Source organism: Apus apus, chromosome 4, assembly GCF_020740795.1.
Source record: "Apus apus isolate bApuApu2 chromosome 4, bApuApu2.pri.cur, whole genome shotgun sequence".
NCBI classification, from domain to species: Eukaryota; Metazoa; Chordata; class Aves; order Apodiformes; family Apodidae; genus Apus; species Apus apus.
In genome coordinates, this window is record NC_067285.1 from 103738936 (window position 1) to 103763518 (window position 24583).

Below are 24583 nucleotides of genomic sequence, written 5' to 3' on the forward strand. Positions count from 1 at the left end.
CCACCTGGGTGCTAATGAAAATAATGACTGTGGACCTATCATATCTTTGTAATACATCTCTCAAAATATTTCCCTGTTTGGTGACTACTTTTTGAAAATAGATTCTTCTAATTGGATATTCCTGTTCCTTGTTACAATGATTTTATCTGCACGGTGTTTTCTTTTTTACAGTGAGACAATGTCAGCTAGAACTGTATAACAATTTTAACAAAGGTCAAAATATGCTACGTTTCCTCCATTCCTTTATCCTCTAAGCCAGTTACCCTGCAAAAGAAGGAAATGACATTACTTTGACATGATTTTGTTTTGACAAATCCATGGTGGCTGCTGTTTTATCATTCTAATTATCTCCAAGGTGCATGTAAGTGGATAGTTTCATAGTTTGTTTGGTATCTTTGTGGATATAAAAAATAATTCTGTAACTCCCTGAGGCTCTGGTTTTTTGGTTTTTATATATGGTTATATACACATGTGTGTGTAGGCAAAATGTTTCCCTTTCCATAGTCATCTGGAATCACCTTCATCCTCTGTGAGGTCTCAAAGATGATTATTAATAGTTCAGAGATTTAGTTTTATACTTTCATGAGACTTTCACTAGTCTCTTCTGCATTGAACTCAAATAACCATCTCCTCTCTTCTCCTTTCCTGACTAATATGCCTGAGATGGCTAACGTGAATGAAGAAAATTTCACTTATTCTGTAGTGAAACTTTGACAGCACTTGGCTCCTTGCACTGGAACATATTTGTAGATAAATAAGTTAATAAAATAAATTTGTGAAGTATTGTGGTGTCTGAAGAAGCTTTTACAGAGATGGGTATTTGCATAAGCACACGGTGAATTCTGCCTTATGTTAGTACATTGTATGGAGAAACAAAGATTAAAAAAGAAAATATATATATATAGGTATTTAGCATACAAAAGAGACTTCATGCCTGTCAGCAAAGTCGGTCACATTGAAGCAGGCTTTGTGGAAAAAGCATGAGACCACCTAAGTAGTCACTTTATTGTGCATGTAACTACAAGTGAATAAGATTATAAGGTGACAGCAGCTCTCAGGATCAAGCTGAACCGGAAAAAGGGACCAAACTTGTAGGTCTTGATGCAAGACAGTCTTCCTGCTGAGAGCAGCAGGACCACACACCTATCTGCATATACAGCCAGTGGACTGAGCCACATTTTTTTTTGTTTTTTTTTGTGTATTGTAACTACCTCTGAGCCATGGGCAGATTGAAGAGGAAAGTAAGTTAGATGATCCAAGTCCCTTAATCCCAGAGCCTTACTAAGACATGGGTAAGATCTACAAACTAAATGCACATGTTTCTGTTTAATTGAGGGCACTTCTGATGGAGAAGTTTCCTGCAAGTATGGATTGTTTGGTCATTATAATGTGGGTAGTATGAACAGTAATCTATAGATGCCTAAATCTCTGTGCTGTGGCTGAGAAGCAAAGACACCAGAAAGGAAAGGTGGAAGTTACTGTGCATCTTTAGTTTCTGCAACTATTTTTCAGCCTCTTTAGCAGACTTCAGAGCTCTGCATCCATCAACCAAGGTGGAGGCTTAATGTGATGATGTTGCCTCTGTGCTGCAGAGAGTCCACCATTTCCTCACTTCTGGTCTACCCTAGTTCCACTTTGAACCTGGTGTTCAGGACAGCAGAATGTTTTTAGCAAAACTGTACCATTCCTGCTGTGTCTGGATTTGGAGAAAACTGAGAGCAAAACAAAAGGAATGAATTAGTTTGAAGAATGTTATTAAAGCTTGGAATATGAACTCTATGGAGTATGAACTGCACAGAAATTATTGGCTTCAGAATCAACCTTAAATTCTTTGGCAAGTAAGCCACATAAGTCTGATACAAACCACAAATACATTTGACTTTTACCCAAAAAAGTCTTTATCCTTTCTAATTTGTTGCTGGATGTCATACTTACCCATTTTGTTTTGGAAATAAATATTCTGACTTTAAAAATCCTGGCTGCTTTGAAAGTGCAGCTTGCTTTTGAAGCAGAGATGTTTTTGGGTTGTGTTTTTTTTTGTTGTTCTTGTGTGGTTTTTTGTGGGTTTTGTTTTGGTTTTGTTTCAGTTTGTGGCTGGTTTTTGTTAGACATTGGACTATCTGAAATTAAGAGATGACTGAGAGTTCTTCAGCACAATGTGTAGATCCAATGTATTCCTTAGAAATTAATTAAATTTCATGATACTGCTCAAAGTTTGAACAATAGCAAATTGCCATCTGAAACATGTAGAAGTTAAGAAGAAAACCCACACAAACAACTGAAGAAATAACACCATCACCATGAGGAATGAGTGACAGAGCTGGAAACTGAACCCACTGATTCTGGTTTATGCTCCCTGTCAAATAATATTTTATATAAACAGATACAAAAATGTTTGGTTCAAAATTAGAATAAGTAGTATATTTCCATTTAAATTTCTGGACAGTTTGCTGGGGAAAAAAATCTCTAATCTGTGAGCTATACTTTTTCTTTGTAGAGTTCCACAGGCAACTACAAGTGTTTTCTAACTAGAGACATTGTATATGAAGAGGAATAAAGGTGAAAGAAAAATTAACCAGGGACCTTTTAGTAGGGAGTCATGATCATGGAAAGGAAAAGCTAGAGCTTACACTTTGACTCTCAGATGTATGGTATTTCTTCCCACTAAGATTTTGCTTTCATCTTTTTGTTCAGAGTCTTTGGCCATATTAGCTACCGTTCAGACTGGGAACTGGTGAAGGTGGACTTCAGACCATCCTTCACCAGGGAGTGCACTGATGATGACTATGAATCTTGGGAGCTCACAAATCTACAGGTATTCAGGATCTTACATTCACTGTGACAACTTTTCCATAATTTTAATGTAGAACTGTGTGCTAGGAAAATGTTTTCAAAGAGACTCTGGATGCTTTATCCTCAGCTTTGTTCTGCTTACGTTGGTATTTGCTGATTTTACAATAGTTTAAAATGGAGGAAGATTTTCTGTTCCCTTTGGTTGTGTGATCTGTGTCCTGGGAAAGGCAGTATATCTGGTGGTCTGCCATAATAATAGGTGGTCCTCCTGGATGGGAAGCATACCCCATAAAGTGAAGTGTATAATATTGATTGAAGTAATTTCAACATGCAATATGTTCTGCCAACTTCCTGACCACATACTGTACTCATATATAAATTGCCATAAGTAAAGCCCATTCCAGAAGTAATTTAGGTTCTCAATGGACCGATCCTGTAATGAAGTCCAGTTGCTTGGGATAATACCATTTCTGCTGTAATGCATTAAGGCTGTACTAATCCTGGTTCTCTGGCCAAATCCAATTTTGGGAATCTACATTCTCTATACAACATATTGATTACAGAGACCAATATGAGGCAGTTTTTACATTAAATGCAGTGTGTCATATTTATTAATAATAATTCTGATTATTATGTTTGTGCTTCTTCCAGTACATTTTTACTCATGCTCTCTGCAGGATTGGGGTTTTTGTTTGGATAGTATTCTGTGTTATTCAAGCTCTTCAGTTCTCATTTGCTAGTTCTCATGCCTCATTTTATACATTTTGTTTGGGAATGCGGTGTGTTTACTAAGAATGTTATGCAGATCTGAGCCAAAGAGAAATTGGATCTTGGAATATTGTCATTGAAGTATCTCTCAGGCATTAGAAACTACTAAAACAACTTTGTGTTTGCAGCTGCCCAATTACCAGTGGACTGTGTTCAGGTACTCTTAGTTCTACCTGAATTCACATGGTTGGTGCTTTGTGTTGACTGCTGGCATGAGACATAGTGCATCTCCAGTGAATTTTCAAGTGGTCAGTTGTAGGGTTGTGCCTAGATTGTGCAAACATGAAGCATGGGTGAAGTTGCTCTTGAAATATTCATGTTAATGTTTGGATTGGTGCCCTGAACAGTGTGTATTACATCTCTGTAATGGCCTGTCAGTGAACAGCAGTAGCTGTGAGAGCTTAGCATACCTGGGCCTTTGAATATGAAAGAGTTGATACAAGTTTATAGTCTTTGCAGTAAGACCACCTTTTCTCATGGCAACACAAGGTTATGTCTGTGTGGTGTAGGTTATGGTGTGCACTAAGTCTGGTGCTTTGATGTTCAGGGGGATCGTTGCATTATGGGCCAGCAGAGGAGCTTTCGGAAGAGGAAGATTTCGTCGTGGTGCATTAAAGGGAGAAGTTTCACATCAGCTCTCACATCCAAAGTTTGTGAGTGTGTGAACTCTGATTTCTTATGGTGAGTCTGTCTGTGGAGCTTTTGATTTATTGCTAGTAAATACTTACTTAGACTTCAAGCTGGGTTTATTTTATGCCACTCACATAGGCACATGTAAATAAATAAGCAACGTATAATTTGAATAGTAAGTTGCCTTTTCTCTTTTCCATTGTTTGAAACATTGCCATGTTTTAAGTTTTTTTTTTCACCTGACTCAAGGCTTGAAAAATGACCTTTGGATTTATTTATAAGGCAAGCAAACCCTTTCTATTTGCAGCTGCAGCAAAAACACGGAAGAAATGTGTTGATCTGACTGGCAAAGGAAATATTTTAAAAATCTAAGCTACCAAGAGAGTTAATTTTGCAGAACTGACAAACTGATTTCAAGAAGCTTTTCCCCTAGGTGTACACAACTCCCCTTGAGATTAGACTTAGCACAAGACTGGCTTTATCAGCTTGTGTGTTCAATTGGTAGAATAATATATTAAAAAATCTTGCTACTCTTAAAAAAGTTTTCTCATTCACCTGAAATCAGACTGCCAAGTGAAGTGGGCATAGTAACATGTTGGATGTTAATGTTTTTCAGTGACTATGGGTTTGAACGCTCTGCACCTCTGAAGTCTGAGTCTAGCAAATGCTTTGCTGACTTCTGGTTTAACCCCGAAGCACCTCCTGAGGACTGCATGCTGGGGCAGGCATACACCAGCAGCACTGGGTAAGCTAAGTACCTGTGTTCAACTGACTGGCAGAGGTTTCCAGAGTGGGGGAGAACATTCCGACCAAGGGCCACATTAGTGGCTTTGAGGAAATGTAAATCAGCCAAACTGTAAAGAAATGGGAAATACAAAAGTTTTGAGTCTGACTTGGAGCATGAGCAAAAGCTTCTACAGACTAATGAAAGAGAAATGTTATATTCTGTGTTCACAGCAGTTGAAAAAATGACCTGTTTGAGAAGATGGGGAGCTGTCTTGTTCCCACTATTTTGATTTTTTGTTTTGTTACTGCATTTTGTAACCATTGCTACACTTCTATAGGAAAGCCCAAAGATGCTTTTTATTTTTTAACCTATTGCTTGAGTTCAGAGCATTTTTAAGTTTGAATCCAGTTAATTACTCTGAGGAGCTAGTAAAATCTCACAGAACTTCCCAGTCTCTCACTACCATAGGGGTAAGGAGTTCTGTGGAGAAGAGATTCTTTTCCTGACCATATGGGACACTGAGAATCAAAGGAAAGGTTTAGTAACTGTAAACAATGCCACATAGAATATACACTACAATGTAGTCTGACGTCTGTGCTGAGAATAACTTGCAGCTGGCATGTATTCTGGCTTATCATAACATCATCTCTGTCGATTGTGGAGAGGAGAAGCAAATTATGAAATGTCAAATCTGGCAATAGAATCCCAGTCTCTGTATATTTGCCTTACCAAGGAAAATTATGCATTTTGGGTTGCGCCTGACAGCTGTGATATACAGAATAGGAATTCAAAAGAGTGAAATCTGACTCCAATTCTAGGGGATGTTTGAAAATTACATACCTGAGTGAAACTGATCTGTAAATAATTACTGTACATATTCAAGTACTTTATTATTAGGCCTTTAAAACTGTTAGGCTTTTCACTCTCTTACACCGTTACGTTAAATAAATGCTTTAAGTGTTTCAAGAAATTCATGTATGTGAGAGCAGTAGACAAGCAACTGGTTAATGCAAAAGCTGCTTGATCTAATTTCTTCCTGATCTTTGGGGTTTGAACCAAGGTCACTAGAGCATTAAAGACTGTTGAATGCTAGGAAAGGGTATGGCAGAGAGGACAGCAGACTATCTAGCTCCTGGAGGGCTGGTCAAGCATGTTTCTGAATTTGAAAAGACAGACTTCTCCAGTGCATGCAAGTGAAATTCTTCTTGTATCTGTCACGATTTGACTCAGGATTAGCAATTAAGCCACTGACAACAATGCTCTCGATCTTCTGCCCCTAGCCCAAGGTAGGGAAAGGAGAGAGAGAATAAGGAGAGAGGCTTTCTGGACTGAAAATGAAATTAGACAGCTTTAATTAAATACTAATGTTAAAAGAAAATATGTACAAATATATACAAATATGTGCAGGAACATGCAAAACCCCAATCACCTCCCCCCACCCCCAGGAACTCCCACTGCATCTCCTTAGCTGTGAGCGTTCTTAGAAGTCCTTGAGCGCTGCCACAGTGCTGGCAGTGGCAGAGCAAAACAGGACCTGAGGGTAGAGTTATGAGGATCAGGAATACATCAGCCTAGGGAGCAGGGGCGATGGACAGAGTCCTCGGATGCCAGCCACGAATGGAAGGGAAGGGAAAGGAGAGAAAAAAGAAGGGCTTGTCTTCCATGGTCCTTGAATTTATATGGAGAGCTTAGAAGATATGGATGGAAAAAATTCTTTGGCCAGTTTTGCCATCTGTCTAGTCTGTTCCTCCCTACAGGAAGGTTATAGATACAACCCTCCTGCTCCTTTAGTTTCCAAAGCAGCAGATTCAACACACAGAGCAAAGTGGCCTTGGTCTCTCAGCAGTGACTCTAAACATTCAGGTGTTATCAGTCCACCAGCTGGAAAACTTCCTGCTACTTTCAGAAAGTGTGCTGCTTAAAAGAGAGTTCACTGAAAAAAAAAAATAAAAAAAAAATCAGTAAAAAGATAATTGGCTTCATCCTGGCTCAAACCAGGACAGTGCTCTACACCCTCTTTCTTCAACAGGTTTTACTCAGTGTTCATCACCAAAGTGTTTGCGTCATGAGTTGGTTTTGATCAGCTGCAGTCTTGTCTGTGAACCAAAGGAATATTCATTAACTACCATCACAGTTGCATTCAGTGTCTCTGGGGGCATTCTGCAGCTCACCTCTGATTCAATGTGCTCCCTGCTTACTGTTTCTGCAGGTACAGGAAAGTTGTTTCTAATGTTTGTGAAGGTGGTGTAGACCTGCAGCAGAACATAGCACAGCATATGTGTCCATTGATTGCTCCCAAGGGACTTCAGATCAACATCAGAGAAGAAAGCCTGGCTGTTAAGCCTGGGGAAGACATCACTTTCATTGTCAGACAAGAGCAGGTAGTAATGAACATTGGCTTTATGACAGCTTCTTCTCTGCTTTCATGGTTCCTTTCTCTTCTACCTGTTTTGTCGCTGAGTGAGGTTAAGTTGTGCTTGAGACAAAGGCAGATGACTCGCTAAACATTGAAACTTCTGTTTTCAAGTGAATCAGACAATCTAGTAAGCTCAGTGAAACCACGAAGTTCTATCCACAGAATGGCATTTGTTTCCCCAGTGGCATAGTCAGTCATGATTCCTTAAATCATCAGCATCTTTGAAAATCAAAGGAACTAAATTACCAAAGTCTCTTTGGAGTGAAAATTTCAACTGCTGTATCAGAGAAGAACAGAAATGCAGAGAAAATTTCATATTCTGGTTTAAGTGGTTTTGAGAATCTGTCTTTCAGAAAGGAATAACTCAAAGCTTCATGGAAATCAGAAAATAGCACAGCATAAGAACATTTATTATATATTAGTTGTGTTGTCAAATATATGTTTTTTTTCTGTTTATTGAGAGAGGCAATGCCTTAAGGCCCTGACCAATGTCAGCAATAAACTTTTGGTGGAATTGTTTGCACTGGGTGTCTTGCTTAATGCTTGCATCTTAGTATTAGGCTCTAACTGTTGTGCTCAGGTTAGTGGAGTATTGTACCTCCTGGCTAACCCCACGGATTTGCCAGAAATTGAAGAAAGTTCACACATTTTGGCAAATCTTTGTGATATAAATTGGGAACTTGAGATTTATTTCTGTAATGGAATCAAGAGGGTATGTGCAGAACATTGGGTTGCTTAACGCTTCGCAGGCTCTGCATCCCAATGCTTGCAGTGCCCCAACAGCTGTGGGGCTAGTTGTGCTGCCTTCGCTTTTTAGAATTTGTTTGGAAATGTTTGTTGTAAGAATAGAACATTTGGTAGCAATTTGGACTCTAATGGTTTTGATTGGCAATTTGCTATTTTTTTTTTCCTACTATGAAGTCTCTGAAGCTTTCATGAATCTCTCTGGCAGTAGGTAAAACATATAAAGCTGTTCAAAAATCTTCAGAAGGCATGACTCTTGAAGGGAATCCCGTTCTGTGTTTTCTGATGAAGTCTGCTTGGCACGTTGAACTGGAAGGCACTTTTAGAAGAAATCTAACAGTTTGCCGCCCCCTATGGCTAAGAATAATACTTATCCTCAAAGGTCCCAAGCGTTGCTTAGGATTTAATCTATACAACAAAGTCTAATGAGAATTCATAGCAATTACTGACTTTAAGAAACAGCTGTATTAGGATAAACCAAAACATAACAGTTTCTCTGCTGAACAAAATAATGTATTAGTTTATGTGAATGCATGTTACTAGGTAAAGGAATGCCAGACATCAGGGAGTAGGGAATGAAGGCTTTGAGTATGTTTGCACAATTTGCAAGTGACCTTTGAGTAACAATAATTTATAATTAGAATATTTTTTTCCCCAAATTCTTTTGACTGGATGGATGAATAAATAACATTATGACAATAATCAGTTTTGCATGGAAATGAAAGTCCCAATTCCTTTTAAATTTAGCTGTCTTTTCCCAGGGTTTTTTTTGTTTGTTTGTTTCTGTCCACTGCTTTCTGTCTTTCCTGGCCAGGGAAACAGAAGTGCCTTGGTGTTATGAAGACAACACTCTCATCTTTACACTAGGGAAGTTACTAGAATAAAACAGTAAGAGAAGCTTGCATCTACTGACTTTCAACACTGGTTTCTGTCTCACCTGGAAAAAATATACATATATACTTGTTAGCATAAGAAAGAATGAGCAAGAACTGGTTGAAAGCCAATGTTGTCTAAAGAGATCCTTCTTACTGGCATAATGCTGGCAAGATGACATCTCTTTTTCTTTAGACTTTAATAACATATTATCTCATCTGCAAAATTCTACCCATCTTCTGTCAAAAGAAAGGTGTTATTTGAGAAAAAATATTCACAGTAAAGAAGCTTTCAATGTCCCTTATGTGTGTTAAATAAGGTGTTTAGGTATTTGATAGCACTACAGGTTCCTTATTATGGGTATTCTTTTACATTATAAGTGATGCTGTTTCATCTAATAAAACACGGAAGAAAATCAACCAAACTGCAAAATAATGAAAGAAGGAAATAATGGTATGTTTTCCTTCCCTTTGTAGTGCCAAGGCATGTAAGTTTTAGGCTTTGTTGCCTCCTTTGATTTTACATAAGTGCGGCCTTTTGGGAGTAGATTTTGATAGAAACCTATTTCAGAGAGTGGCTTACTGGGGAAGTGGAGTAATTTTTGAGTACTTTGATGGTTGTCAATCCTTCTCTGCTCTGAGGGCCGTTCAGGTCACCTGACCAACATATGGATGTACATGTTCCTTTCCTAGAGGCAATGAAGATTTTTAAAACAACACTGTGTTTTCTCAAAATGGAGGGGTTTTTACCAAGCCTGGTCCAGCAGCCTGTTTTAATTTCATGGCTGTGATGGCCGTGTAGTGCGGCAAGTGAGCAGGAACATATTGGTGAAGACGGAGGAAGCAGGGCAGTTCACTAAGGCAGTGATGCACAGTATTGAGAAAATGTTGCTGCTCACAGCTCAAATGAATTTTCCTTTGACTCCATCCACATTGCCAGTCTGAATAGCACAGGCCTGACTCTTCTCCTGAGCAACCACACCATGACAACATGAGCGATGGGTGTATGTTTTTTTTCTTCTGACAGTTTTCTCAGTCTTGGAGAATTTAAGGCCTGAGTTTAAGAAGACAGTGTCATTTAAAGAACTTAGCAGAAGTGCAATGGATTATAAATTCTGTGAGATGTCTGACAAGAAAAAAATTATTTGGCTGGACTTTTAAACCCTTTCCCAACCTCAGCTCAATAATCTTCATTAAGCATGTATCTAATTTTTCTTTAGAGCTTCTTAGTTCTAGACATGCTGGTAGCTCTGTATAATGCAGAACAACTCCATGTGAAGATCCCAGCTTGGATCTTGAAGGTCATATGGTTGACACTCAGAGGGTGTGGTTAGAAGGTGTTATGAAGAAAGTCTAAACCAATTAGTTTTACTTTATAATTGCAAAGGGTATAAATTCACTGGATAATCACTAGAATAACAATATTTAGTTGCTTACAATCATATGAGCGCACTCCAGACTTTGAAGCTGCCCTGAACTGCTGTTGGTTGATGCCCAGCTGCATTAAGACAAGGGTGGTGGTTTCTGTTTCATACAACTTAGTTAGTTGTCTGGGGTATCTTATTTTAAGGTAGCACCTTATTGTGGAAATTTAGTTTTATCTCTATGAATGCACACAACGTCTGTTGCAGTAAAATCTTGGCCATGGGTGCAGTGGCTTTACTACAACTGTAGCAATTGAGTCAAAATATATGGCTGGGGCTGGAAGTCATAGAATCATCAAGGCTGGAAAAGACCTTCAAGATCATCAAGTCCAGCTGTCCGCCCTACAATCCCTTAACCACTAAACCATCTTCTTGAAGGACCATGTCTACCCATTTTCTTAACATCTCCAGGGACAGTCCCTCCACCACCTCCCTGGGCAGCCTGTACCAATGCCTCACCTCTCTTTCTGTGAAGAATTTTTTCTGAATATCCAGTCTGAACCTCTCCTGACACAACTTGACCCCATTTCGTCTTGTCCTATCACTGGTCACTAGGGAGAAGAGGCCAACACCCGTCTCACCACAACCACCTTTCATGTAGTCGTAGAGAGCAATGAGGTCTGCCCTCAGCCTTCTCTTCTCCAGGCTCGCATGCTACTGTGATTCAGGAAATTGTTATAGTTATGTGTCCTGTCTATTTTGGTTCTGGACATTTAAAATATTTTTTATATTTTTCCTTTTAGGGTGATTTATTGAATACCAAATACCAGGTTGATCTTGGAGATGGCTTTAAAGCGATATATGTGAACCTTACGATGACCGGAGAACCCATCCGTCACCGCTATGAGAATCCTGGGATTTACCGTGTCTCAGTGAAGGCTGAGAATGTGGCTGGGCATGATGAGGCAGTGGTGTTCGTCCAAGTCAACTGTAAATCACCTCTTTGTTTTTTTTTACTTTTGCTGCTGTGTAAAAACCTCATGACAGATATGAGGTAGTAAAGAAAATGACTAATCACAATTAGGGAAAATGCATATAATTGCGATAACCTCACGCAGACTGGCAGTGGGGTATATTGTTAATTCAGAGGCTTATGAACCTACTGTGTTAGGAGGCCAGGGTTAGTTTTGTTTGGATTTCAGAAAAGGTTGGTGTATTAATCTTTTAAATAGCAAGCATGCCTCAGTTCGAATTTCAGGTCAGATCCATCTTCCTGACTTAAGACCCCATTGGCAGTCTTAGCAGCTAAAATTTAATGCTGCAAGCTGTGTCTTTTTTGGAGCTTTAAGGTGCTGTGTGAAGTGAGAAAACAGACATATTGAGAATTGTATGAGTTCTTGCATGATTTTAAAAATGAATCAAAATCTCAATGTTTCTAGAAGTCTGGGTACTTATTAAAGTACTACGATCTAGGTTTTAGGTAGTCACTTCTCACAAAATTTTAAGTGGTACTTAGGTGTAACTTCATATTGACAGGAAGTATTAGTTGACTGAGAGTTGTCTCCCTCTCCTTAATTAAGACCCAACCCCCCCTGCACCTCCCAGATAGATTTAAAGAGAAGAATAGCGTGGCACAGGGAATATCATGCACCATTGGAAGCCTAATGTACCTCAGTCATCTCATAATTGAAATGAAGAAGGAAACTCATAACTAGAATGGAATTTTTTTCTTACTTCAAGATTCAAGACAGCTTTTGCTTTGCCTGTTTTCAGATGTGTCAAAAATTCAGAAACATGTAACAGCAAAAGAAAAGATACTCATCTTGCATTCTCCAGGTGTCTGTTTCCCTCTGTTGTGTGGTGTGTCTTCCATCCTAATCCCAAGGCAGTGGAAATCGCTGGAGCCGCATACAAGGCTGTGCACAGATCCGTGTGCTTTATGTCAGCTGGTCTGGTAGCTGCTGATATTGATGTGTTTTGCTAGTCAGAGTCCTTGAGTCCAGAATTTCCAGCTCTGCTTTGATTAGCAGATAAAGTCCAACCCTTTAATGGCTGATCTCCTATGAAAATCAAATGGAAAGGATCAGAATCAAATTTGCCACTTTGTTTTCATCCTGTTTCCTTTTTGTGATAGTTTTAAAAATAATTTTATAACTCTGGAGAGTGCAGATAAATTACTTAGGGCTTCCCTGTTGCTTTTAGGAGCTTCTAGGAGCTTAGAAATAGGTTAAGCACAGGAACATTAGATATGTACAAGCAGTGAACAGCAAAAACTGTGTAACATCCTGCTCTCTGGGGAGAACAAGTTCTACCAGAGAACAACAAGCAGTAGCAAATATTCACAGAGAGTGGAACAATTGCTCTCTCATAATGTGCTTCTGGCATGGCCGACATCAGGATAAACAGAAAAAATAAAAGTTGTCAATTGTGTTTTATGCAACGGATTTACAAATTGCCCAAGCCAGAGGTATTTTTCACAAGGAAAATGGCTGGTGCCTTAAGAGGACTTTGGTGCTGCAGTGCAGAGGCAGCAGAGCACTGAGGAAGACGTGGGCCATTCCCTCACCTGTCTGTGATATTTCATATGGTCTGGAAGACTCACAGAATAATGTTACCCGTGTCCAACTGAATAAATGCTTTCTATCTGATTTCCTCTGTTTAATTTTTTAGGTAAATTACAAGATTTCAGGAAATGAGCTGGCATTAATTAAACTGCAATTTCGGTGTTCAAGAGAAACTATTAGCCATTCAGGGACATTTTTCATTGTGGAATACCATGAAAGCAGAAATGTCTGTGGAGTCTTGCTTTCACTCTATCTTCTGCTTTTTGTATTCCTAGGGAATTTTTGGGGGGCACAAGTGGTAAAGGGAATATATTTTACTCCTTCCAAGTTCTGTTGCTATGGGATGTCCTGTAGTGCAGGACAATTATATTAACTTCAGGCTGACCTCCAGATTGTGCTTTCTGACCCAGATGACGCAATCTACAACTTGTTAACAAACTGCATTAGAAATTAGAGCATGTCTGATAGTACAAATGTGTGTAGGGAACCCAGAATAAAAAGAACTGGAAAAGAATTAGGGATACATTTTCTTTTTCATGAAACCATGATCTCTACAGTGTGTGAATAATCAAGGAACTTTAAAAACTAGTGAAATTGCAGCTTCATTAAACAGAAATTGGGTCAGTCAACTTAATTTGTAATTGTACACACTTAAGGATGCTGTAAGACTTGTTCAAATGCTTTGTGAAATTGTGTGACTGACACAAGCAGAAGGACTCACAGTAATTATTTTTAGCTCTTCAGTGTATAGGAATGGTGAACTTGAAATAACAGTCATCATTCAGGTAATGAACAATTTCCCCTCTAAAAATTTTGGAAAAGAAAACAATCTTCTTCAGGAGCAAAACCATATCTCAAAATGGTCAGTTTGCTCTGATGGTAAATTCATGGCAAAATTGAAACAGTGACACAGATTCTTCCAGACTTCTTGAATTTGCCTCATCATAAGGAAAAATAAAAAAGGTACTGAAGAAATCATTTATTTAAGCACTGAACATCTCTTGATTTCATGTTGGTGGTATAGAATCACCAGAGAAAATGCAGTATGAAAGCAGAGCCTTGCATGCAGATGAAGCAGCACACAGGCTGGTTGAAGTGAGGTGGAAAAGGAGTGGGTGTGCAGCTCTGACAACTTGCGCTCAGAGAAGCTCAACCAGTTTAGTCAAAGTGAATTAGAAGTGAACAGACAATAATTCAGTGCATGAAACAGAGTAAGAGAAATGCTTTGGACAGGTGTTATTTATCTTTAAATCTTTACTGAGATGGAAGACGTTTGAATGAGTTAAAAGTTATTTAGAATGGAACAAAAGTGGATGGGTTAGTATTAATTCTGTGTAATGACTGCATGTGGGACCATACAGTGCTTTGGAGTCCTGAATAGGTGATGCAGCTGAAGCTAAGAAGTTCCAGTTATCATATTACACTATTTTAAAGCTTTTACCTTCAGACATTCTAAAAAAGATATACTTGGAAATCTCCAAGGGAAAGATTTTCTTTCAAGGAAGTTACTGTGCTGTGAAGCAAAATACAACATTAAGAAGCAGATAAAATAATTGTAATGATGCATTTCTTTTGTACCAAATAATAAAATACAGCCTTCATAGACAGAAGTTCAGAAAGGAATGAACTTACTCTAAGGCACATTTTGGAGTACAGAGGTTATCTATTTTGATTTGCAGATAAATGCTCCCCTGATATACACATCTATTTTAAAGTATGCATTAATGAGTGTTTATGTGGTGTGAGCCTAACAGCTGATATTTTCTAATGAAAATGAGTAGTCAGCAACATTCTTTTTGCAGCTTTCTGCTTTTCCCGTAGCAGTTTGAGTTTTGTTAGATTTCTATTCTAGGTTTATTTCTTAAAAAGAAGAAAATAGCTGAGATTGCTTTTTCCACTTTTTAACTGGGATATTTGTTTATGTTTGCTAGAATTGGACATACACCAACAAGAAGTGAGGGTTTTTTTGGTGATCTGTCACGTTGCTATAGGATTTTTTTGAGGGGGTTGGAGCTGGTTGGGGTTTTTTTGTTTATTTAAATGAGGTCCTTTAAATTATACCTGCACCTTTCAACACAGTTGTAAAAAGAGGAGGAAGGGAAAAATAAATTCAGGACCTTTTGCTGTGTAGTAGGCCTTGGGGCAAAGAAGTATTAATAAATTGATGGATTTCTTGTTCAGTGATATTTTGGGAACTTTGTTCAGCTCCACTGCAGGCTTTAAATTTAGAAGTGGTTCCAGTTGTTGGGAGAAACCAGGAGGTGAATCTGACAGCCATCATACTGCCTAAGAACCCTAATTTGACAGTCTTCTACTGGTGGATAGGAAATAATCTTCAGGTATGTGAATGGCTTTGACTGAGGTTATTTTCATTCTCTTCCCAATAAAGGCTGAGTCACACCTTTTACTTCAGTAGAAACACCACCATGTTGCATGATTTCTTTTAGACCATCTTTCATTTGTTATATCTGGTGGCAAGCAGTATCTAACTTCCCTTGTTCTATCACATTAATTTAAGGTAATTATTTCTCTTTATTAGTACTTATGTGGAAATTCAGGTTTCTATTCTAGAATTCTAAATATTTAAAGAATTTCTAAATGTATTTTCTTTCTGGGAGAACAACAATTTTATTCTATTTCATTACCTGTGGAAAAAAAGTTGTGGAGGGGGATGCATTTGGGATCATAGTATTGGTGACATAGTATTTGTTGTCTCCCTGTTGATAATGTGAGTACTGTAAATTTAAGTGCTGCACAGAAATATGTATATTCATTGAATAGATAAATATTTTTTGGGAGTCTGAAATAAACCGATGTATCAAAAATAAATAGGATATCTAAAAGGATATTAAAAGAGTGAAAGCACTTAATCTAGTGATACTCATTTGGAGACAGAAAATCTAGATACAAATATTCTAGAGCAATAAACATCCAAGTATTTCTATTGGGAATATTTCTCGTCTAGCTGAGTTAATTTATTTAAAGGCAATTCTTTCAATAACAGATAAGTAAAATATTTTCTTAACAAGGAGACTTAAGTATGACAGAGGAACGCTTCAGATAAGTGCAATGAACTGTCTTCTTGTGCTATCTACCATAATCCCAGCCTGTTTCTTTTCATTATTATTGGCTTTGCCAGAGCTAGAACAGGCACTGCAGATTGATGTGGCCTTGTGAAGGGTTTGGTAACTCATATGGATGTGGTCAGCTAACAGAGTATCTCAGTTCTGCCTTGGAGGTTACTGTGGGTTGGTGCACTTCCATGGGGAATGCTCTAAGTTGACAGAATTAATCCTTCTGACCTTGACTATACCCCACATTTTTTAAGGCAGATGGCTTGCTATGTATCATCTTGGGGAGATTCATGAGCCTGACTCAAAATCTGTTTATTTTAGTGGGATCTGAATGAAAACCTAATACTCTACCTGTTATTCTAAAATAAATGTTTTCCCCATCTGGCAGCTACTCTGTTTATAAGCATACTGTTTAGGGAAAAAATAAAAGCATCCTGTATGGAAAACTGTACTTGAACAATTTGATAAAATGTTGTTTAACTGAATAATTGATGTGAAACATTTTTTGCTGATATTTGTAATGACAGTCTCTTCAGACACTGTTCTTGTGTTTCTTGAAATTCTTTTTTCAACTTTTCTTTGTTTTTTAAAGCCACTTCTTACATTGGACAACTTTCTGGTGACAAAGTTTACTGAGACAGGTCATGTCAGAGTTACAGTGCAGGCTTCCTGTGGGAGCTCCATGCTTCAGGACTCAAAAGTTGTCCACGTTTTTGGTGAGACATGACTCTTGCTATTTTTTTGTTGTTTTGTGTGTCCTTGTTTCTTACAACTCTTGAACCAGCCCTGACACAATGGAACCTGTTGTGAAATTATATCTAATGCCACATTTAATTGTTAAAATTACAGGGGTGAACTGTCCCTAGGTAACTCTGTGAAGTTGAACAGTGTGATTGCATGGAAGGGTTTCATCTGAAAGGTTTTAGTGCTGTGGTTCCCGAATGTTATATGTAGAAATAGTATTTTAGTAGTGTTTTGGCCTGTGACTAGAGAGTTTTTTAGAATTTCTAAATAAAGTAGTTTAAATACCTCTGGGGAAAAAAGAAAAAAAAGAAAGAAGAAAAAAAAAAAAGGGAAAATTAATTATGTACATGCTCTCAGCATTAAAAACTATGTAAAATAATTCCCTTTTATCACAGGATATCACTGTTCCTTTGGTGTTTATCTGAGATTTTTTGGACCAAGTATAGCTCCACTTAGTTATGGAATAACCCTCCAGCTTTTGTTTCACATTGTGCCCTGCTGTGTTTTGTTGCATCTTATAAGGTGATGACAAGGCATAATGTACTGTAGTACTGCCAATGAATCACTAACGTTTGTGTCTGTGCTGTCACAAGTAGGAGTTGTGGTAAGTGAAAAAACTGCTTTTTAATGCAGAGCTAAAAACCTTCAGATATCATGAAATACAAAGCATGATACATCTCTGTTGTCTGAAGAAGATTCAGGGTTTTTTGCTTTTAGTACATTTATTAATTTAAAATAGCAATGAAAACTACCACTTGTAAGTGCATCCACTTTCTTAGAAATAGAAATACTTGGTTTTAGAAATCTTTAAAAGTATAACCAGTCTTAGTGTGACTAGACCAATGACTTTGGCTTTCAGACACTGCTTGTGGTCATAGCGTTGCCTAATTCTGATAATCAAGAGCAAGAAGCTACTGGTCATGGGGAGAATAAATAAACCTCAGAAAATTAAAACCGCATTAAAATACAATTCTGTCAGAAGCACTGGGGAGGCCAGGTTTGACTCATGCATTCCAGAGGATCTCTTTCTCTGCTTTGCATTAAGTTCCCCAGGTGTTCGTCCAAGGAGCCTATATGGAGAAAGGGAAGGTTTTAGAGACTGTTTAATGAGGAGGAACAGCCTCTTCCTGTATATTTCAGATATATTGGACAATATCCAGAAAAATGTTGTGGGTGTACCTTATTTTTATGTTTTTGAAGAGGGCAGTGGTTAGCCCTTCATATATCATTTCTGTCCTTATTTTCATAGCTAGCTGATGGAATACATAAAGCATTCATTTTGCATGAAAAACAGGAACATGTACTGGGCAAAAAAACATGTTTATGATTCAGTGAGAATAAAATCCATTGGCACATTCCCATTACAAATAAAAGAAACCAACCACATCTGTGTGGTGCGTTGTCCTAAGGAAAAATGATTGGGAAGGTTATGACCCCAGAGCACATTTGTAAATAATCTTTGTTTTTATTTTCTCCCTACTTCTTTATCTTTAAGCACAAATTTGATGATGTTGATGAAAATACACAAAGAAATAGTGTCTGACAGGAGTGTTTTCTTGCTCCATTTAGGAGTACACAGCACTATAGCCTTCCAGAGCAGTAAGGTTTCTAGATGCTGCAGCTCTGCGCAGCAAACAACAGCAAATATATCTTTTCAGCTTTTATAGCTGCAGAACTGTTTTTGCAACATGGTTTGTTACTTTTTCCAAAATGTTTTTGCTTTTGTTGTGTTTGTTGGTGTTTTTTTTTCTAGATCATTTTCATGTTCTTCCTCTGAAGTTTACTAAGCACCTGGACATGTACAACCCTGACATACCGGAGTGGAGGGAAGACGTAGGGCGGGTAGTAACACGACTTCTCGCCAAGGTGCTCTTTCAGGTTGCTTGTAAAATGTCCCTTACCAGTCATAAAAAGCTTGAAGGTTAAGTTAATGCCTTCTCATTTAGAAAAAAAGGAGGCAGAGGAAAATAACAAAGTGAGTCTCATGAGCCACATTTCAAACAGGTTTGAGCCTAGTGTGGCTTTTACATGCAGGATGTAGACAATGATACTGTAATGTAGAAAATTTACATCTGATATGGCCTAATTGGCAATTAATGCTAAATATTGCTCTCTGGGATTAGGGACAGACATATTAGCAAATACTGCTGAACAGGAAGAGTACCATAAATGAGATATGTTTAGAAGTTCAGCAAAGGATGCTGTGTGATATAAAAGACACAGGCTTTGTGTAAAAACAAAGCAGACAGAAAATATTTACAATGTTAGTTGTGTAACTTTGAAAGTTAAATATAATATATGAGCAAACAGTTCATACAGCTGTGGTTTTTTAAATCCTATTCACAAAAGAAATGTGAATTGGAAGCAGTTGAATCCTGTAGGTTAAATGAAGTGGAAAGCTGTGCAACAGTTCTGTGAGATAAATAAACCACCCCATAAAACCTGTGGGCTCTGGAGCAGTGCTCTTCAGGTACACACACACTGACGTCCTGTGAGGACAATAGCACTGAGGTGAAAGCTGATAATGTTTTGAAAATGCTTGTGTTTGAAATCACTTGGCTTCTCCTAGATTTACAGTAGTGCAAATCAGGTTCTGGAACTTTTACTTTATACTTTTTCCTTTCTTTTTTTCAAGATTCACATCAAATTAAAAATTTAAGTGAATTCCCCCTTTTCTAACTTAAACCCATTCCATAATTGTTGTCAGTCAAACAGATGTTTGAATCCCTTATAAAATTGCCCTTGCGCTTTAATACTTAGTAAATCATTTGCAAAAGAATATGAACAATTTCTTGGAATTTCAAAATCTGTTTGAGAAAGGAAGGCTGCAGGAAGTGCCCAGGGGGTTGTCTTTGTGTGGCTGTATTATACAACACATGGAGGAATCTGGGACTAAATGCAAAATTTGCATAAACTATTTTGAAAAGGAAAGCACTTGGCTTTCAGTTGGAGCTTCAGGTATTCATTCATGTGCCTAGATGCCTTTAGTCTCACTATGGAAGACCTCTCTGTCCATTAAACACAGATGGAAAAGTAGCCTCTCTAAGCTAAAATTAACTGTAATGAATGTGTCATTCTAAGTCTACTAAGTGTCTTAATGGCCCACAAAGGCCCTAAATCACTTAGGAATTTTTTTTAATGCTACCCTAAAAATGCACAGCCATTGCAGAGTTTTGCTAAAACTGCATACCACTTCATTTTGCTTCTTTCCGTGATGCCACTAAATCTCTTTAATGCGATAACAATGCTTAGCTTTTCCAGTCTTCAAAGAGCAGCTCACATTTCAGTTAATTTATTTTTGGCTTTATTAATGTGTTAGCTTCTGGTGGAATCCCCTCTAAATATTAAGGATCTGAACACCAAAGACTGAAGGACAAATGTAAAAGACTTACGTATTTTCTATAAAATATAAAGCACACTGTCCGATAATTTGCCATATGCCTTTATCTTCACAGGAAACAAATATATCTGAAGAAACACTCATGACAGTTGTGAAACCTGGTCTGCCCACAACTGCTGACTTGCATGTGCTACTACCAGCAAACCAACCAAAACGGAAAAGAAGCTTATCTAGTGATAAGGTAACTAGAGCAATGTATGTCTGGTTAGAACACTCTTCATCCTGTTTTGCAGTCATTAGCTGTAGCCTCATTGTCTTAATGTGAAATGAAAAGGTGCTCCCTAACTGTAAAGATCTCAGCTTCACCTGATAAGAGACACATAAAAGCTAGCAACAGCAGTGACTGCTGTGTTTGACGCTGACCAACATAACCTAGAACTAACTGGTATTAATGTATTTCTATATAGCGACTAACATTTAAACAGAAACAGCAGTGATGATGTCAGTTTGTGAAGATCCAGTAGAGCAAGAATTACTTTTAGAACACTGATATTTCTAAAGAAGGATGAGCCATCTCTGCACTCTCTTCAGAATCAAATTAGATTTCAGGTCAAACAGAAACAGAACCTTAATAGTTGACCTATAATGTAAAGAGCAGCAAGAAGGTAGTTTCTTCCTTTATGAGCTAACGTTGCTTTCAATTGGCAAGAAACACGTATAAGTGAACACAGGAATTAAAATCAGGCGTTAGTTTCTCCCTACTTATTTCCAAACCATATTTCTTCCACAATACAAGACCTTATGCCAGTAGAATATTGGAATACTGTTTGGCCCTTGTAATTTCTGGTAATTGTCTTTTGCTGTAATAGAGAAAGAACAGATCCCAACTCTATGCCTGTATCTTGCAGTTCAAGTCCTGCCAGTTTACAAAGAATCCCAATATAAGGTATTGCTAATGTTGAAGGGCATCTTACAACTGTTTAAGACACTGTCACAGTATCCAAAGAGCTGGAGAAGTAGGTAAAACACTTCCTGTTATCACAAAGCCAGTAGATTGCATGTTAAATTGATGGGGTATGCCTTGGAAGGTCCCAAGGAATATGTTGACATTGTCCAAGTACTTGACCAAGTGTCTTTCTTTACTCACACAGAGTGCAGTGTGAATGCACAAAATTTTCTGCTTTGTGCAAGCCCAAACTCTTTCTGCTTTCCCTCTGTGCGAAGTCCTGGGACTGTGACATCCTGATTGTGTTGCAGGAAATGGTTAATTTAAAGAGGTTGGTTTTTTAGTAGAGAGCCATTTATGAACTAAGGCTTTCAGCCAGGTGGATATAACCACTTCAGAATTATTTGTATCTTCACACTACTTGGAGAAGAAACATGCAGCTTCTAAAGGAAATGCTTTCTCTTTATTCTGAGAATATATGTAATGAACACCTTTAATAATTTAAGGGAATTGATGGTGACAGATTCACAGGTTGTGCAAACACTTTTTTTCAGTGCAAAGCGTTAGGGATATTAGTTCCGTTTAAATCTCAACTAATACATTAGTGCTGTGCCTCAAGGCAACTTAAAGAACAACATCAATTGTATTCAGTGCTGTCTCAAGATTTTTTCCTGTTTGTGCACGAAATATCCTGTGAGTTACTCCAAAGCATAAAGAAGAACAAGCACATGTTGCAAATAATTTGGGAAAACTTCTGTTCAGTGGGGCTGTGGGGAAATTACAGTAGTTTAGCGTGGCACAGTTTCTGTAACATGTAGTCCTCTGGTAAGACCTTGCAAGGGTTTTCTGAAGGTAGAGGAGCACCCAAAGGTGAAATAATCACCTGGAGAATGGATATATTTTTTTTACATTGTTAAGAAGAACCAGGACAGACCAGTGGGGATTATGTGTATGGCAATACCAAAAATATGGTACAACCTACATTTGATTGGAGCAAAAGGAAACAAGAACAGTTACAGCAACCTATGCTATCCAATTATAAAAAAATCTGGTATGCTAGTGTCACATTTCAACACAGATAGTTTGATAGCATACAGTGCTGTAGGGCCAGTCTTGTAATGCCAGCTGCCTAAATATCTATTGCTATATTACTGCTAAGGGATGCTATTTAGCTATTGATATGTGTATATACGTTTGTCAGTTTATAATTGGATGGCACAAATGTTTATAAAATGTGTTGTATCAGAATCCAGTGTGACTTGAGAAATACCATGAAGATATACCCCATGTAAATAAACTTAGAAGCAGTAACTGGTTAAGTCAACAGGGAAATACTCATGTTGTCACTTAAAGGCTTAAAGGTTCTTTACATTCTCCTCTGCTACCAGAAGAGAATCTAGAAGGCCTTCATCCTGTTTCACTCTAAGGATTTTTTTTATCATGCTGCTGATGCCGTGTCTCAAAGTCAATCTTGTGACACTGTTGTGAGGAATGTTTTCTGCACATTTGGAGGACTCCCTGAAGTCCTTAACTTAGAAATAGTTATGAAATGTCTTCTCTTAAAGAGAACCTGTTTCTTCTTGGTTGAAAACCTTTTAGATTTGGGATAGTATGTGATTTCAGGATTGTTAAAAGCAATCATTTCTTGGTCAGGCAGAGAACACCTACTTGGTGGAGTTTTTATTGGTGTTTTACATGGAATGTTATGATTTGTTTCTACTTATTCAGTTAGTGGTCTAGAATACGAGTTATTACAAATAAAACCAGCCAGCAATAACAGAGATCATCAGTAGGTTGGCAGTGTAGTAGGAGGAGCTCTTTGCATAATTCTGAAGTTTGGTTCCATTCTGACAACAGCCCTTTATCTTTCAAATCTATGCATTTCGGAAAAAAGCCTGAGCTTGATTTAACCTAGTTTTAAGAACACGGCTATATCAAAAGTATTTAATTCTGATCATTGACTCTATAGGAAGACTCGATTGCTTAATTTATGCACATCTATTACATGTCTAATGTCAGGTGGGATAAGTCCAGTTGAAAGAGTCTCAGTACTTTTAAACTATAGCCTGTAAAGAAGTGGGTCTGAGGAAGAGGTCTAGGTTCCATCTAGACAATCATCAAATCATAGAATGGTTTGGTTTGGAAGGGACCTTATAGATCATCATGTGGGATGATGTGATAGAGAGCAGCCCTGCAGAAAGGGATGTGGGGGTACTTGGTGGACAAAAAGTTAGACACAAGCCAACAATGTGCACTTACAGCCCAGAGGGATGATCAGTCCTGGGCTGCATCAAAGGAAACATGACCAGCAGGTTAAGAGAGGTGATTCTGCCCCTCTACTCTGCTCTTGTTAGACCCCACTTGGAGTATTGTGTCCAGCTCTGGAGTCCTCAACACAAGATGGACATGGTCCTGTTTGGAACGAATCCAGAGAAGGGCCACAAAAATCCAAGGGCTGGAGCACCTCTCCTACAAAGACAGGCTGAGAGAATTGGGGTTGTTCAGTCTGGAGAGGAGACCTTATAGTGGTCTTCCAGTACCTGAAGGGGCCTCCAGGAAAGCTGGGGAGGGACTGTTTGCAAGGGTGTGGAGCGGTAGGATGAGGGGAGTGGTCTTAAACTAGAGCAGGGTAGATTTAGATTAGATGTTAGGAAGAAGTTCTTTAGAATGAGGGTGGTGAAGCACTGGAACATGTTGTCCAGAAAAGTGGTGGAGGCCCCATCCCTGGAAACATTCAAGGTCATGCTCAACCAGGCTCTGAGCAACCTGGTCTAGTCAAAAAGGTCCCTGCATAGTGTAGGGGGGGCTGGACTAGATGATCTTTAAAGGTGCCTTTCAACCCCATACGTTCTTTGATTCTATGATATGATTCTGTGATCATTTAGACAAACTACTACATGAAAATTTGCAGTGAGTTCCTGTGGCAAAAAGGGCAAGTCAGACCCCCAGCTGTAAAAGTAACTGGATAAGAATCTCAATAGTGTCATTATTTTTGCATCCTTATACCACAGAGCAGGAGCCATTGTGTTCAAATATTATCCTTGGAAGGGATGTAGAGAAAGACAGAAAATTCCAATGCTGGTATATAGAGTCTGGAGAGGAGGTCCAACACTGGAGTTGTTTTCTAAAAAAGTTGCACAGGTGAAAGCACTTGTGCTCGATAAAGACTCCATGGCTGAAAAAAACCCCCATGAGTGCTGACATTGGCATCAACCTAATATAAAATAAGTAAGTCAGAACCTTTGGCTGAATTCACCTGAGATTCAAACTTTTGCCCTTTGGAAGTTTGGTTTGTGCAGACTTGGGCAGGAACCCAGGGGTGGAGAGAGAAAAAATGGACAAGTGTTAGTCACTTAAACAAAAACCAAAGCAAACGCTGGATTCCTCAGACACCTGCCAGGAGAATATTATGTATCCAAAGTTGTGGGGCTCAGTAACTTAACTTACTGGCTGTAAATCAGATTAGCCTAAAGTGCTGGTCCCTCTAGCATTGTATACCATGAACATGTGAATGAACCTGGACTGAGACTAAGTGACTCTGTTTCAGCAGTGCCAGCATCACTTTAAAGGCTGCTAATCAATAAAGTTGTCATATCTATTA

At 38.3% G+C, this 24583-nt stretch overlaps 1 protein-coding gene across 1 annotated transcript in view; it reads left to right on the forward strand.

Moving 5' to 3' along the window:
• SORCS2 (sortilin related VPS10 domain containing receptor 2) overlaps window positions 1-24583 on the forward strand; it is a 559400-nt gene that overhangs the window by 512728 nt on the left and 22089 nt on the right. Inside the window, exons 15-23 of the mRNA XM_051619037.1 lie at window positions 2695-2815; window positions 4109-4242; window positions 4808-4936; window positions 7128-7299; window positions 11118-11304; window positions 15084-15217; window positions 16545-16668; window positions 18450-18562; window positions 20152-20277. Coding sequence (XP_051474997.1) covers window positions 2695-2815; window positions 4109-4242; window positions 4808-4936; window positions 7128-7299; window positions 11118-11304; window positions 15084-15217; window positions 16545-16668; window positions 18450-18562; window positions 20152-20277 — 1240 coding nt within the window. The remainder of the gene's footprint in view (window positions 1-2694; window positions 2816-4108; window positions 4243-4807; window positions 4937-7127; window positions 7300-11117; window positions 11305-15083; window positions 15218-16544; window positions 16669-18449; window positions 18563-20151; window positions 20278-24583) is intronic.